This window comes from Tribolium madens, unplaced genomic scaffold, assembly GCF_015345945.1.
Source record: "Tribolium madens isolate multiple individuals breed KSU strain unplaced genomic scaffold, Tmad_KSU_1.1 Scaffold_97;HRSCAF=244;Tcas5.2_LG3a, whole genome shotgun sequence".
Taxonomy (NCBI): Eukaryota; Metazoa; Arthropoda; class Insecta; order Coleoptera; family Tenebrionidae; genus Tribolium; species Tribolium madens.
Window position 1 is genome coordinate 1,565,462 of NW_025401069.1, and position 13,552 is coordinate 1,579,013.

At 31.2% G+C, this 13,552-nt stretch overlaps 1 protein-coding gene across 2 annotated transcripts in view; it reads right to left on the reverse strand.

Moving 5' to 3' along the window:
• Nucleotides 1-599: 599 nt before the first annotated feature.
• Nucleotides 600-13,552, reverse strand: part of LOC123014612 (LIM/homeobox protein Awh) — a 36,830-nt gene continuing 23,877 nt past the window's right edge. The window contains exons 2-6 of one of the 2 annotated variants that reach the window (XM_044413815.1): nucleotides 6,881-7,062; nucleotides 1,367-1,584; nucleotides 1,077-1,316; nucleotides 917-1,024; nucleotides 600-867 (exon numbers count right to left, since the gene is read on the reverse strand). In XM_044413815.1, the coding sequence (XP_044269750.1) occupies nucleotides 806-867; nucleotides 917-1,024; nucleotides 1,077-1,316; nucleotides 1,367-1,584; nucleotides 6,881-7,062 (810 nt within the window). In that variant the 3' untranslated portion in view covers nucleotides 600-805. Of the gene's footprint in view, nucleotides 868-916; nucleotides 1,025-1,076; nucleotides 1,326-1,366; nucleotides 1,585-6,880; nucleotides 7,063-13,552 lie in introns of both variants that reach the window. The other variant, XM_044413814.1, reaches the window with a different exon arrangement.

Here is a 13,552-nt window from a genome sequence, read left to right on the forward strand (position 1 = left end):
ACATGCCAGCAGTAAGTGCGTTTAATAAAATAAAAATTATCTCTCTGGTACAAGAAGGTATGTCTTAAAGATGTGTCTCTATACTTTTGGGCATACCAAGGACTACCATTTCAAAGGACAAAGGTAAAAACTAGCAAGAAGCATCGAACATTCTGTCAATATGACAAACGTTAATCAAAATTCTGAAAAAAGGTTAAGAAAACCTAAAGACTAATTTACACTTTTAATCTGTCAGGGAAATTGGGTGGACGAAATTCACTGTCCATCACTGTACGATCTAATCTCTTGCTAAGAATGAAAAAATGACTTTTATTAAATCTACCAAAATTTTACAAATATTTTGTGTGTATTTATAATTATAACATTTTGCTGATAAGCAATTATTTTATAAGAAAGAATTGATAAACAATACAAATAAAAAATTTGAATCTTTTTGACTGGACTCGGCATCTCAAAACAGATATTACATACGAACAAAGTTATTTAATAAATAAATTACTTTTCATTTTTATGTTAAAGACTTCAAAGAAGAATCAATTAAAACAAGTTTCAGGAAATAAAGATAAATTAATTTTTTATTTATTTTATTAAACTTATTTTACACTTACAACAAGTAAATAACTTTCAGTAACATATACTGCTAATTCTTATAGCAAATTTTAGCCATCGTTTTTATACAGTGATAACGAAATAAATAAGTAAGACTAATTAACAATAAAATAAAAACTAAATATAGTACATTTAAAAAAATCACGTAATATATTGGGAGGTTTCCAATACAAGTATTTCCAACTAATAAAGCTGTTTACACTTCACCCTGCATGCAGTGCATCGTAGATTCTTGTGAGAGATCATCTAAAGCTGATTCTGCAACAAAACCCATATAAAAAAATTCAAGAAATAAAAAAATATTCACCAGGTTGTCCAAACAGTGACGTTTTCGAGTTATTCTGTTGCTGGAAAGAGTACGTCAGATGTAGATTTATGTGCCGTCCAAACCCATTATCCTCTCTGGCATTGTGCACTACAAAAATTCTCATTTTAACAATTCAAAAAAACCTCGGAAGAAAACCTACTCTGTGTCTTAATCTTCCCTGTGTGCATGTGTTTCTTTTGCCTCGCCCTCGAGTTCTGGAACCACACTTGCGTCACTCGTTTGCTCAGTCCCGTGATTTGGGCAATGCGTTCCAAGTCCTGGCCGTCGGGGTTCGAGTCCAGCTGGAAGTTGGCTTGGAGCACTTGGAGTTGCTCCTCGGTGAAGGTGGTGCGCACCCTTTTCGCCTTGTTCTTGTGGTAGCCTTCGGCGTCGCAGCCATCTGTAAAGTCTGAGTTTTATATGAAGGGGGGAGACTGGCTGGGAGGTTACCGTCGGAGGAGGTGGTGCCGCCATCCAGGGTTTCCAAGTAGTGTGCTTTGCACAAGACGCGGTCTTCGTGGAGGGCGAATTCTTCGCCGGTGGAGAGCTGCCGGTGGCAGGCGGCACACGCGAAACAGGCCAAGTGGTACACGTGGTCACGGGCTTTGCGCACCCAGTCGCTGGAGGAGATGCCCCGGGAGCACACAGAGCATTTCGCACCAAAACTTCTAAAAAAAAAATGAAAAATTATTTTAAATAATCACATTTTGTCTTATTAACAATAGTCAAATCTTCAACGACTTAAATTGTTTTGAAATGTGTATACAGGTGAACACAAAAGTATATAAACAAGCGTAATTCTTTAAATCATTTGCCTTCAAAAAATAATCATAACATTAATAAAAATAAAAAATGTAGGTAATCGTGTTCTTCGAAAATGAAATTTTGTTTTGTCTTCTTCGAGTTATGCGATTTTTTTACTTGTATGAAAATTTTTTTCTTTAAAAAATGAATAAAATCTAGATATTTTTGTTGTCCTTAGATCATAGCGTATGTAAACCTAAAAAGTTTTATAGTGAGTTTGCCATTTGAAAAAATAAACAATTTTGCAGAACTCAAAAAAAAACAAAAATTTTATTCTTGAAAAACCATTATACCATTACACAAGCAAGCAAAAAACTTTTGGTTTCATACTTTTCTGTTCTCCTGGTACAAAGAGTTCCATTATTCCAGGATCGTATTCAAATTAAATTATGCAACTTTCAAGAATCATGATTTAGTTTTTTTAATTTAACACCCAATATTTTTTCAATTTCTCTTAATATTTTACTAATAATTCTCCTTCTTTTAAGTTGCATTTTGTAAATCTACAATTTGTCCTTTGAAATGTTTAAAAGATAATTTTTACATTGACGCTTACTGATTTTTTTTAAGGATAATGAACTGAAGAGAAAGAAATAATAGTTATAAAATGATATAAATAGTGATATTTTATGAACAAAATTCTAACAAAAAATATAGTGAATTAACAAATTTGCTCAATGTAACCATCACCATTTTCATACAGATATTATATTAGACAAGTGACTTGACAATTATTTTATTATTTTTGGCAAAAATTAAATGTACAAATTTATCATGCAACTCTGAAAATGAAAAATAATTAAATACTTTTCAGCTATTTTCACGTCCTTCTACTATTCTTGAATTTTTTTTACTTGTGAGATTTAATTAAAATTAATAGCAGAATACGGAATATGATAAAAAAATATAGGGGGTTTAGACTTGAAATAAAAACAATGTTAAGTGATTGTTTGAAAATTGCACTTTTTGTTCGCCCCCTGAATGACAAAATCAAAAATTACAATAAACGATGAAGTAAAGCCTTTCTTACCAACGTGCAAAATTTTAATTTTATTTTTTTAATACCTAATAAAGTTTCTAAAAGAATTTAAGTCAAAACAAGTATTTTCAAAATTTTGCAAAAAAATGTCCATAACTTGGCAACCAGTAAAACGAAATCTAAAAACAAAAGATGGTTTTATAGCATTTAGAATGCGAAATAAAAATACGGAAAAAATATATACTGTGCACCAAATCTTGCGACCCAGAGAATAATGTAAGGTAAGATACCAGGAACATGGAAAATATGTTAAAAAAATTCTATTTATAAAAATTTCGAAGTTACGAGACTTTGACTATTCATTTCTGTTGGAAAATTAATTTTCCAAGTTTTTTTTTTGCTACAGGTTATTAGAAGAGGAAACAAAGAAGCTGTATGCTAAATTGTAACAAACTCTGTTTAATGTTATTTGTGGCTTTTAATGCCAAAATTTTTGTACCTTTACTAAATAATTGGAAAAAAAACATACATGGAGTCAAAGTGCAAACTTTAAACCCTCATAACTTCGAAATTTTTATAGATAAAATTTTTTTAACATTTTTTCCATGTTCCTGGTACCCTACCTTATGGCATATGGCATTTTTCACTGGGGCGCGAGTTCTGGCGCACCCTGTATACAAGATCATCAAATAGACATAATATTTTTTTTGATAGAATTTTTAAAATATTTTTTCCATCCTATACTTGATATTTTTCTCTAGGATGCGAGTTTTGGCGCCCTGTATAGGTCTTAAAATAATAGGAAAAGCCCTTAGATATAACTGCAATTTTTTCTATATTTATACTTTTTATAGAGTTTTGTAAAGAGAAAAATAATAATGTGGGAAATATTCATAAAGGCGTAGGAAAATTCAACTCAAACTGACATTTATTGAAATAAATTCTCAAGATGTTTTCAATTACGACACCGGAAGTTCGAAAAATTGGTAAAAATATTGAAAGTAATTTACTTCTAACGGCATTGTCACCAACATTAAAAACATAAAATACACTATTAAAAGGCACTCTGCTTTCAAGCGGGGGTTTCCATAAGTGTTATTTGATATTTCGCATCGATGAAGATGAATATCTTTGATTGTATTAGAGTAATAGTCTGTATAAATGATTACTTAGCAGCGAGTGCAGGTAATAATAAATTTAAATAGAATTTATCATCCATAGTGAGCGCATAATTAAAATAATCATAAATCTTGAATAAGCTGTGTGTGTGTGTTTATAAGATAGACGGATAAGGGGGAAATATCCCAACAACTTGAAGAATCTACCACACACACGAACAATAAACCGTGAGCATATTGTATCTGAGTGACTCGCACTTCTTGCGTTTTCATTTGTCATCCGTCATAGTGACATCTGACCAACTCATCTCGCGCATTATTATACTCGATGGCCAAACTTCCAGCTCAGGTTCCCAGCATTCCCATGATAATATAATAATACGACGTTATTATCTTCGCGGCCGTTGAATGAATTTTTATATCAATAAATCACGATACGAAGATCAATTAGGCGACTGCTACGAAAAATGGTCGGAAACGTGAACGAGAGGCAGTTTATTTAATTAATTTTAAAAGAAAACATGAATGATTTTCTGCATCCACTAAAGATTAGTCAATGATTTGAGAAATCTTAAGAATCCTACAGGTGATCGAAAAATTAGGTAATTTTCTTTTTGTTACAAGAGTTAGAAAAAATCTTCTAATTTCATAAAATTTGTATTGAAAGACAATTATTATTTTTGAATGAAGTGCAAAAATGATTTGTTTTTACATAGTTTACACACAGTCGTCAATGTCACTAAAAAATTATTCTTCTAATGACAGAAATTTTACAATTTACGCTTTGTGATTTTTCTGTCTCAAAAAGCTATAGTTTAAACGTCGATTGGCTTTATTTTATTGCAGACATTATGCAACCAATTTTAAATTATACCACAACAAGTTCTGTCGACCAAAATATATTGCACACGACTGTACATACATACATAGTTAGCTTATAGTAAAAAAATATGCAGGAATCTAAAATACAAGTCAGAAAAATTATTAGCCCTATACATTCTTAAATAGATTCTTAAATAGACTGACAAAATTTTATCCTTGGTAGTATCAAATGAGAACATGCTGGAAAAAATATTTGAAAAATTCTTTGTTTAAACGTTCTTCAAATAAAATTTATTAAATTTATTTTCCAAGTAAAGCGTACGCCACTGATGTGTTAGCACAGGTAGTGGTAACCATGGTATTAACGTACTTGACTATTGCAACAATTCATAAACGCCGTAAGTGGCACGGATCAAGGGGGTTTTGCCCCTAAAAGGTATATCTCCATTTATCCTGAGGAAGATGTGATAAAACTTTGTAGGTCTATTTAAGAATCACCCTGTATACAGGCTGAATCAAAAGTCTCGGACCTCTCATGGATGGTGATAAAGGACTAAAGACATCCAAATAAGTTAAAAGTTCTCATGACAAAAAAATTGGCTGAGTCTTTTCTGAGCTCTTCAAAAGTTATATTTTAGGTTAAATTTTTGGCCGTTCAGATCATGTAATCTTGAATTTGAATTTTTACACATTTTACATTTTTAGGCTTATAGCTGAAAGTCTTCTATCACCATTCGTAAGTTGGCCCAACACATTTGAACCAGTTGGTTCAAATTTTATATAATTTTATATAAGTTTATATAAAAATGTTAAAAACTTTAGGCCCTAAAATTCTATAAAAAAAAAGCAGCAAAACAACGTAGAATTATAGTCCTTGGTATTTTTTTCTAGAATTAAATTTTAATAAAGAAGATAAAAAATTAAGAGAATTGCAATTTTTGATATGAATAATAGAGTTGATAATCGAATGAAGAAAAGCGATCTGTTAAAAACTTGTTTTTACAATGACGAATTTCTAGAATTTCTAAAATCTTTATGAAATTTGGAGATTTTACACATCTGTGCTAATATTCCAGAACAATAGTTCACTTTTCCCAAAAGAATAGTCATTTTGTCTAACGAGTTCTAGTGTATACAACATTAAAATTTGTGTTAATGAATCTAATTACGACGATAGACATAATGGTTGAAAGCAAGCATAACAAACTATAGATCGTTGGCTTTTTCATTTAAATTTTAAAACATCAGTGATCCCATTAAAAGTATAAGTAACGATCAGTATTTTAAGGAAATGATATAATTTTTAATTTTCTTCTATTAACATAACTGCCTCCCAAAACTGTTTTATTTTTAGGTAGTCATAACTTAGATAACTTATTAGATATTTTCAAATTCAAATGAATTTGAGACAATAAATTGTAGCTTTTATCTTTGTACGACATATTTACTTTATTATTCAGTTGTATAATAAAAAAAATAGTTTATTTTGTTGTGTTTAACTAAGCGGCAATTATTGAGTCTCTGAACCGGCAAATGTTTAAACATTCTTAGTTACATAATTTATTTTATGCTCTTTTTAACTTGTGGGAAACAATTTAAAGGAAAGAAAAAGTACTAAGACAATAAAGTATTTCTTCGTGGAGGTCCATACTATTGAAGAATGCTCAAGTCATCGTCTTCTGCAATATCGATCTTCCGAACATAAAATACCAAAAAGAGAGATCCATTCACTGATATTGATATCATATTGTTCCTAATCACATCTACCGTTACGTTTTACCTAATTCCATCGGACATCAATCATCTTCATGAAAAAAAATCGATTGGAAAGTTTGAAAATAAACGACGAAAAAGCAATATTTGATACACGTTCTAGGCGTGTTATCACCTCTTGAATATTCATCGCTCGGCTCCATCCCACGCGTTTTCGGGAGCAATCTCAGTGTGTATCTTTTAATGAGAGTCCTAATTCTCCCTAATTTAGTGATTTTTATTCGAGCCGCGCTCAAAAAGACACGCGAACGGCCATGTCCCGTAGACTCCTCGCGCGACTTACACTGAACTTCAATTTGGAATGTTTTAAATTCATGTTTTCGAACACCAGTGTATCGTAAAGCATGTCGCTGCCTTCATTTCGGTATTCGGTAATTGTTTCATTAACATTTTACAATTTTCGGTAGGCGTTTGGTGGTTTTAATTAAGCGTTTTTTGACCAGTTTGAAAATCGATCGAAAGACTTACTTTGCATAGTCTGCTTTACAATAAATTGCTCGGTCCCGGATGAAACAGGAGGGTTGACGGTCCAATTGCAGTTGGCAGACGCAACACCGGAGACATCTCGCGTGCCAACTACGCCCGGAAACTTCCAAAAGGAACTTGTCGCTAATCGGTTCGCCACATGCCGAGCACAGGCGATACTCCGTCTGAAAAATAAAGCAAATGACACTCATTAGTATTAAACAATTTAAAAAATTTATATAGGGTGACCCAGGAGTGCGTGCATGCTCAACAACTTTTTTTCTATCGAAGTTATCGACATGATTTTTTTTTTAAGAATAGCTACAACAATGAGGCACATTATAAAAATATTTTTTATTACATTTCTGGATTCGCCACTAAATTGTCAATATAACGCATCTTGGTTTCTTAGACTTACCTGCAATAGTTTTTGACTTATGCCAATTTATGTGTCAAAATTACATCGAGCATCGACCCACAAAAAAATTCATAACGTCAAAACTATTCAAGATAATTTAACCAACTTTTTTCCTGTTGATTCCTTAAGCTTTAGCGCGTCTTCTGAGATAAAGACAAACTTGACTTATGCCAATTTATGTGTCAAAATTACATCGTGCATCGACCCACAAAAAAATTCATAACGTCAAAACTATTCAAGATAATTTAACCAACTTTTTTCCTGTTGATTCCTTAAGCTTTAGCGCGTCTTCTGAGATAAAGACAAACTCGGAGTCGATGTTCCATTGAAAATGACAAAATACAAATGGCAATAACTCGACTTTTTTAAATACAACACTCTATATTTTATTCCATCATTGCATGGCATTTTTTATTAGCTCTTTGTCGATATAGGATTCATGGGGTCTACTTTGTAAAACTTATGAGATTTTTGCAAAATAAGTAATGTTGATGGTTTTATTCTGAAAAAAAAATCGAGTAGGCCGTTATCGTTTGACACATCTATGCAATTCTGAAAAKAATGTGTTTCAATAAAATGAAATTGTAATAGAAACAGGAGTACATCACAATAAAGGAAACAATCTTAGTAATCTTTACAAAAATAGGAAAGAATGATTAAAAAAAAACAATGTAAACATTTTGAGAAAAGGTTACTTATAAAAACTGCTCAAATAGGCCATGTTCCACCAAGTCTTTTAGTAAATGAGCTCCGAACTCTAGCAAGCATTGCTCCATCAACTGAATGGAAGGCTTCCTGTTTTTCATATCATCTGCAGTTGTTGGACGATCTCTGGAAACTCTTTCTTTCACGTACCTCCAAAGAAAAAAATCGATGGGAGTAAGGTATGGAGATTGTGCGGGCCTGGGAATAGTACCTCCTCTGCCTATCGAACGATTAGGATAGGATATTTCTGACGGTACATTTTGCTTGCTAATAAAGGATTTCTGTGCTCTTCACCAATACAGTAAACCATATTCACTAATTCTTCACGAGTGAAATTCATTATTGACAATTAGATGTGTACAATTATTAAAAGTACACGAAAGTGTCAAATTTTACGACAGCAACCTACTCGATTCCTTTTTTTTTAGAAAAAAAACCATCAACATTTCTTATTTTGCAAAAATCGTACAAATTTTACAAAACCCCATAAACCCTACATCGACATGTCGATAACTTGGATAGAAAAAAAGTTATAGAGCGTGCACGAACCGCTGGGTCACCCTGTAGTTGCAGTTTTATAATTTCCTATCAAAGTGAGCTGCGACTCCGGAATTAAATTGGCAACGTTGAACAACATAGAGAGAGAAGATCTAAAACTTGCCAATTTTCATATCATCTATTTATTTGTAGTCGAATGTGTGCGAAGTGGCACATATTAACAAAATAGGGAAAATAGTTGCCAATTAAATATCATTGCCAAACACGTCAAAGTTTGATATTTCAAACTGTCAAAGTCAATGTTTTGACAATTTTCTTTATGTTGATGATGTCGGTTGTTGATTTTTTTATTGTCAAATAAAGTTACAGATAAATTTTAAATTATTTTTTATTACTGTAACTCTAGGTCAGCTCAGATTAACTCTGGTCAAGGATGTTCTGAAAATTTCATGAATATTAACTTCAATATTTGTCAGCTATCTGTCCAACCGATTAATTTATTTATAAACACCTTTCTTGCGTTTTCATCAAAAATTAATAGCTGGTAAGTAATATGTTGACAACATTTTCATATCCACTCTCTGTAATAAATTTTAATGATTTCTTATTTCATTAAACCTAAGAATCGGTGTAAAAGTGAATTATACAACTCCGTAATGAATTTAGGGTTTAGAAGAAATGGAAGAAATGTTGCTTAGCAGTGTTAAAATGTTCTTTTGCGACTCTTCTACTCAGCGACTCAGCCACTGATATTATACAGGATATTTCAGAACTCGCGACTCAAAAAAAATGCCAATAAGATAAAGATACCATGAACATAGAAAAAATGTTAAAAAAATTCTATCTATACAAATTATGCGGGTTTAAATTTTACACTTTCAGCCTATTTATTATTAGAAAAATCATTTTATGTTTTTTGATGCAGGGTATTAGAAGAGGAAACAAAGAAACTGTATCCTGAATTGTAACTATGTTTAACATTTATTGGAAGCTTTTATTGGCAAAGTTTTTGTACCTTTACTGAATAATTATGAGAAAACATATACAAGATCATTGGTAACGGTAACATTAAATGGACATGAAAAGGTCAAATGTCAAAAAATAAAATATTAATTTTTTTTTATAGATACATACACACACAGTTTCATAGGTCGAAATTTTAAAAGATGATAGCAACGATCAGAAAAAGCAAAAATAATTTAATTTACATTCTGTAATGTTTATACTAGTTGTACCTACTAGTAGAAACTATACCTAAATTCTGAAATATACAGGGTTTTAGTCGCAAATTATTGGTATTGTTTAAAAAAAACTATTTTAAACTTCAAACATATAGCTAGTGAAATTAACAAAAAAGTGATATTAGCAGAAAAACCTAAAAAAAAAATTGCCGGCAGCTGATACGAACACCGCTGTCAGCAGCTGGTACGGACGCCGTTGCCGGCAGCGGAGGCACTGCATAGTTTTTTAATTTTTGTAACTCTCGTTTGTTATGTACTTTTTCTACTTTGCGTTCATACTAAGACCAGTAGGTACGAAACGGTTTTGCGTATCGTACTAAACCAAAACAGTGCTATAAATATTATATTAAAAAGGGGGAAAATTTTCAGTATGGCTTTGAAAGTCTCTTTATTTTTTGCAAACATATTTTTTTTCTATATAAGCCAAATTAATATTTCATTTGGTCAGTATAAGCGATTTTTAAGTGCTTCTACTTTCAGTTTTTCTACTTTTAGAGTTTTTTCACAATAACCACATTTGAAATGACGTCAAAAAGAAAACTTTTTAACTTGAAAGACACTTTGTTTTTGCTGCAAATGAAGATATCAAAAAACTGAACACTAAGATTTGTTTATTCTTAAATCGGGACAAATTAAGACATAAACGAATACAGGACAAGACAATAAAAAGCTAAACATGTCCTGGCTAAATCAGGACGGTTGGTCACCTTATACTATTTTTTCATTTTTAGACATAAATTTCATTTTATTAATTTTTTTGTGTCGAAATATTTTTCATAGCATTTTTCTATTAAAAAAAAATAAACTTTGTTAATTTTAAAACTCAAAACAAAAGTTTTAATCTTTTCAAAAGATTACATTTTTATAGATATACAGGGTGTTTGCGGTCTTGAGGTTGAAACTTAAATGAGATGATATTCAAAAATTCACGTTGTTAAAGGAAATTATTCATTTTACACTATTTCTTTGAGAAGTGCTTCTTCGGCTGCAACAATGGCCATTAGTATCATTACCTTGTGTTTCACCATAAATCATAATCACGACAACCAATTTATTATTTTAATATTTTGCCATACGTGTTCATAAATTTGGAGAAAAATTAAGAAAAACGAATCAAACGTATTGGAAACCAACCATTCGCTGAAAGAAGATCTTCGAATTTTGATAAAAACTAAAGCAAAAGCAAATCAAATGATGACAGTGTCAAAACTAGGAAGTGACTTTTCTCTTTCATTGTCATGGATACGATTTTTTTATCTGTTGCAACAATACAATTTTATCTGAACAAGGAAATAATTCCAGTGACCCTCAAACCGTGTACCAATATTTTGGAGTTAAATAACATTCTTGCTAATAACAAATGTGTGAGTTTTTTTCTCGGTTACAGTATTTCTGTACTCTTCTATTACTAGGGCAATTTTCAACTCTAAGACTGTAAACACAATAGTTTAGAATAGTTCGTTTTTTATAAACAATTGTTAAAGTGTTGTTAAGTTGGTAGAAGTGTCAAATGCTAAATTTCACGTATTATAAGATTTATTCTCACCAGTGAGTTTGTCAATGACCATTTAGGATACGTCGCATGTGACAAGTAACGGTATTTTCGACGATACCTGGATACGTGGACGATACATACCAAGTGAACAGAAAGTAAGAAATCAATCTTTTTTTGCTTTTTTTGAAAAAAATTTTTTAACTGATTTTGAAAAAAATCGCATAGCTCAAAAAGAAAACAAAATTTCATTCTTCAAACACGATCACATTTTTTATAGCACTATAATTTTTATTAATTATTATTTTCTGAAGGGAAATAATAAAAAAACACTTAATTCCATACTTTTTGTTCATTCTGTATAATTCAACCTCTAGGGTGAAATGGAGACACAACTGGTCCATAATTAATTGATTTAAAGTTATAGTAATACAGCATAGTTTTTCCAATTCTTTTGTAACTAACAAGTGTTTATAAAAAAACGAACTATTCGTATATCTATAGTATTTTATTATTCATCAATTACATAGTTTTTTAATTTTTTGGCACACAATTTTTTTTTTAAAAGATTTCTTATAAAAATCTGAATTATTTAGATCAAAAATGTTTAAGTTTTGAAAAACAAAATATAACCTAAATTTCGTTTAAAAAATTGATCAAGAATGTAATATGATTATTTTAAACTTCACTTTGCATGATTTGAACGGAAATCAGAATTTCAGTTGCTGCTCTAGTTTGTGAGTGAAATTGGTGGATAGTATTTATTATTTATTGCTTTGGTTAACTTTACAATACATCTGCTGGTTTAGAAAGCTGCGAATATTATAATTGCCTGTGTTTTTTAACCAAAACCTGACTAAGGGATAAAACCGTTTAAGTGTAAAAAGTTTTATTTAGATAAACAACAAACGTTGTGTTAAATTGTTTAGAAAATCCGCAATGTTGCAACAATGCCGCAATCTCCGACTATCTCTCCGTTAATAAGCTATTGATAGTCTCAATGTCCGAAAAGTGCGTCGATGATATCTCGTTCTGAATTCAAATATTGTGAGAGCGGCCGAAGAAATCAATCAAAACAGAACAATAGTTGTTTGATCAAGTGTAGATGACGTAAAAACGCGTTCGGCACTCGTACAAAGCATACCCACCACCCACGACGTAACCTTTCACCTTTTTCACTCGATTCGAATACCATCGAGACGTCTCAATGCCCATCTGATAACCTATCACCGACCAAATTCGGATGTGTGGTCAGAAGCCACTTAAAATCCGATTACGGGCACGAGACCACAAAAGCGAAAACCAGGCGAAGGTGTGAGAAGCGTGACCTCAAACCTTGTGAATTTGTGAAAAATGTATAAACCGGCATTTGTGTCTCGATAGGTTTTGTCTATTGAAAAGAGCTTTTGTTGGCAAAGACGTGAAAGCTTGCCTTTTTGTACCACTCGAGAGCCGATTGTGTGACAAAGAAATTGGGTTTAGTGATACTTATTCAGACAAATAGCGTTTTGGGGAAGGCGCGAAAACAAGCCACACAACATGGAAAATAAATGTCTTTCAAATGGGTTTTCAAATACTTTTTCGTATTTTTTTAAACCACATTCTATAATTTACAAAACCTCATAAAATACAGGATGGTTCATAACTCGCGCCCCAGAGAAAAATGCCAAGTAAGATAAGATAGAAAAAATGTTTAAAAAATTCTAAATTCAGAACTTTTTTTGATTTTTTTTATGCGTATTTATTGTAACTGATGACCTTATACAGGCTGTATTATAAACAACGCCCCAAGCCATAATTTCATTACTTTTAAAGACCTTATAATACTTTTTCTCAAAATTGAACAGTTTTTTGTTATCAATCGTTTGTTTGTCTTAGATAAAATAAATAAAACTGTTCTATTTTTCTTCTATTCTTTTCAAATTGCCTAAAATCAAAAGTTAGTGATAAATAGTAAGTGAGCTTGTTGAAAGACAATTTAATGAGGAATCCAAAAATAATAAAATATACAGGGTGTTACGTTTAAAAAACTGAAATTAATGTCACTTCTGTTGAAACAGAAAGCAGAATTGATTGAGCATCTATGCTAAACAATAAATGACAAGAGACTGTTCAACTTTGTTTCAAGAAGTATTGTCATATCTTTAAAAATAATGGGGTTATAGCTTGAGACGATTTTTATAATACAGCATGTATATACAAGGTAAATATTAAACGTTTTTTTTTAAATCATTTGTGATTATATTTTGAGAACAAAATTTTGTTTTGTTCTTTGAGTTATGCGATTTTTTTTGTTAAAATTGTAATTTATGTTAAAAAAA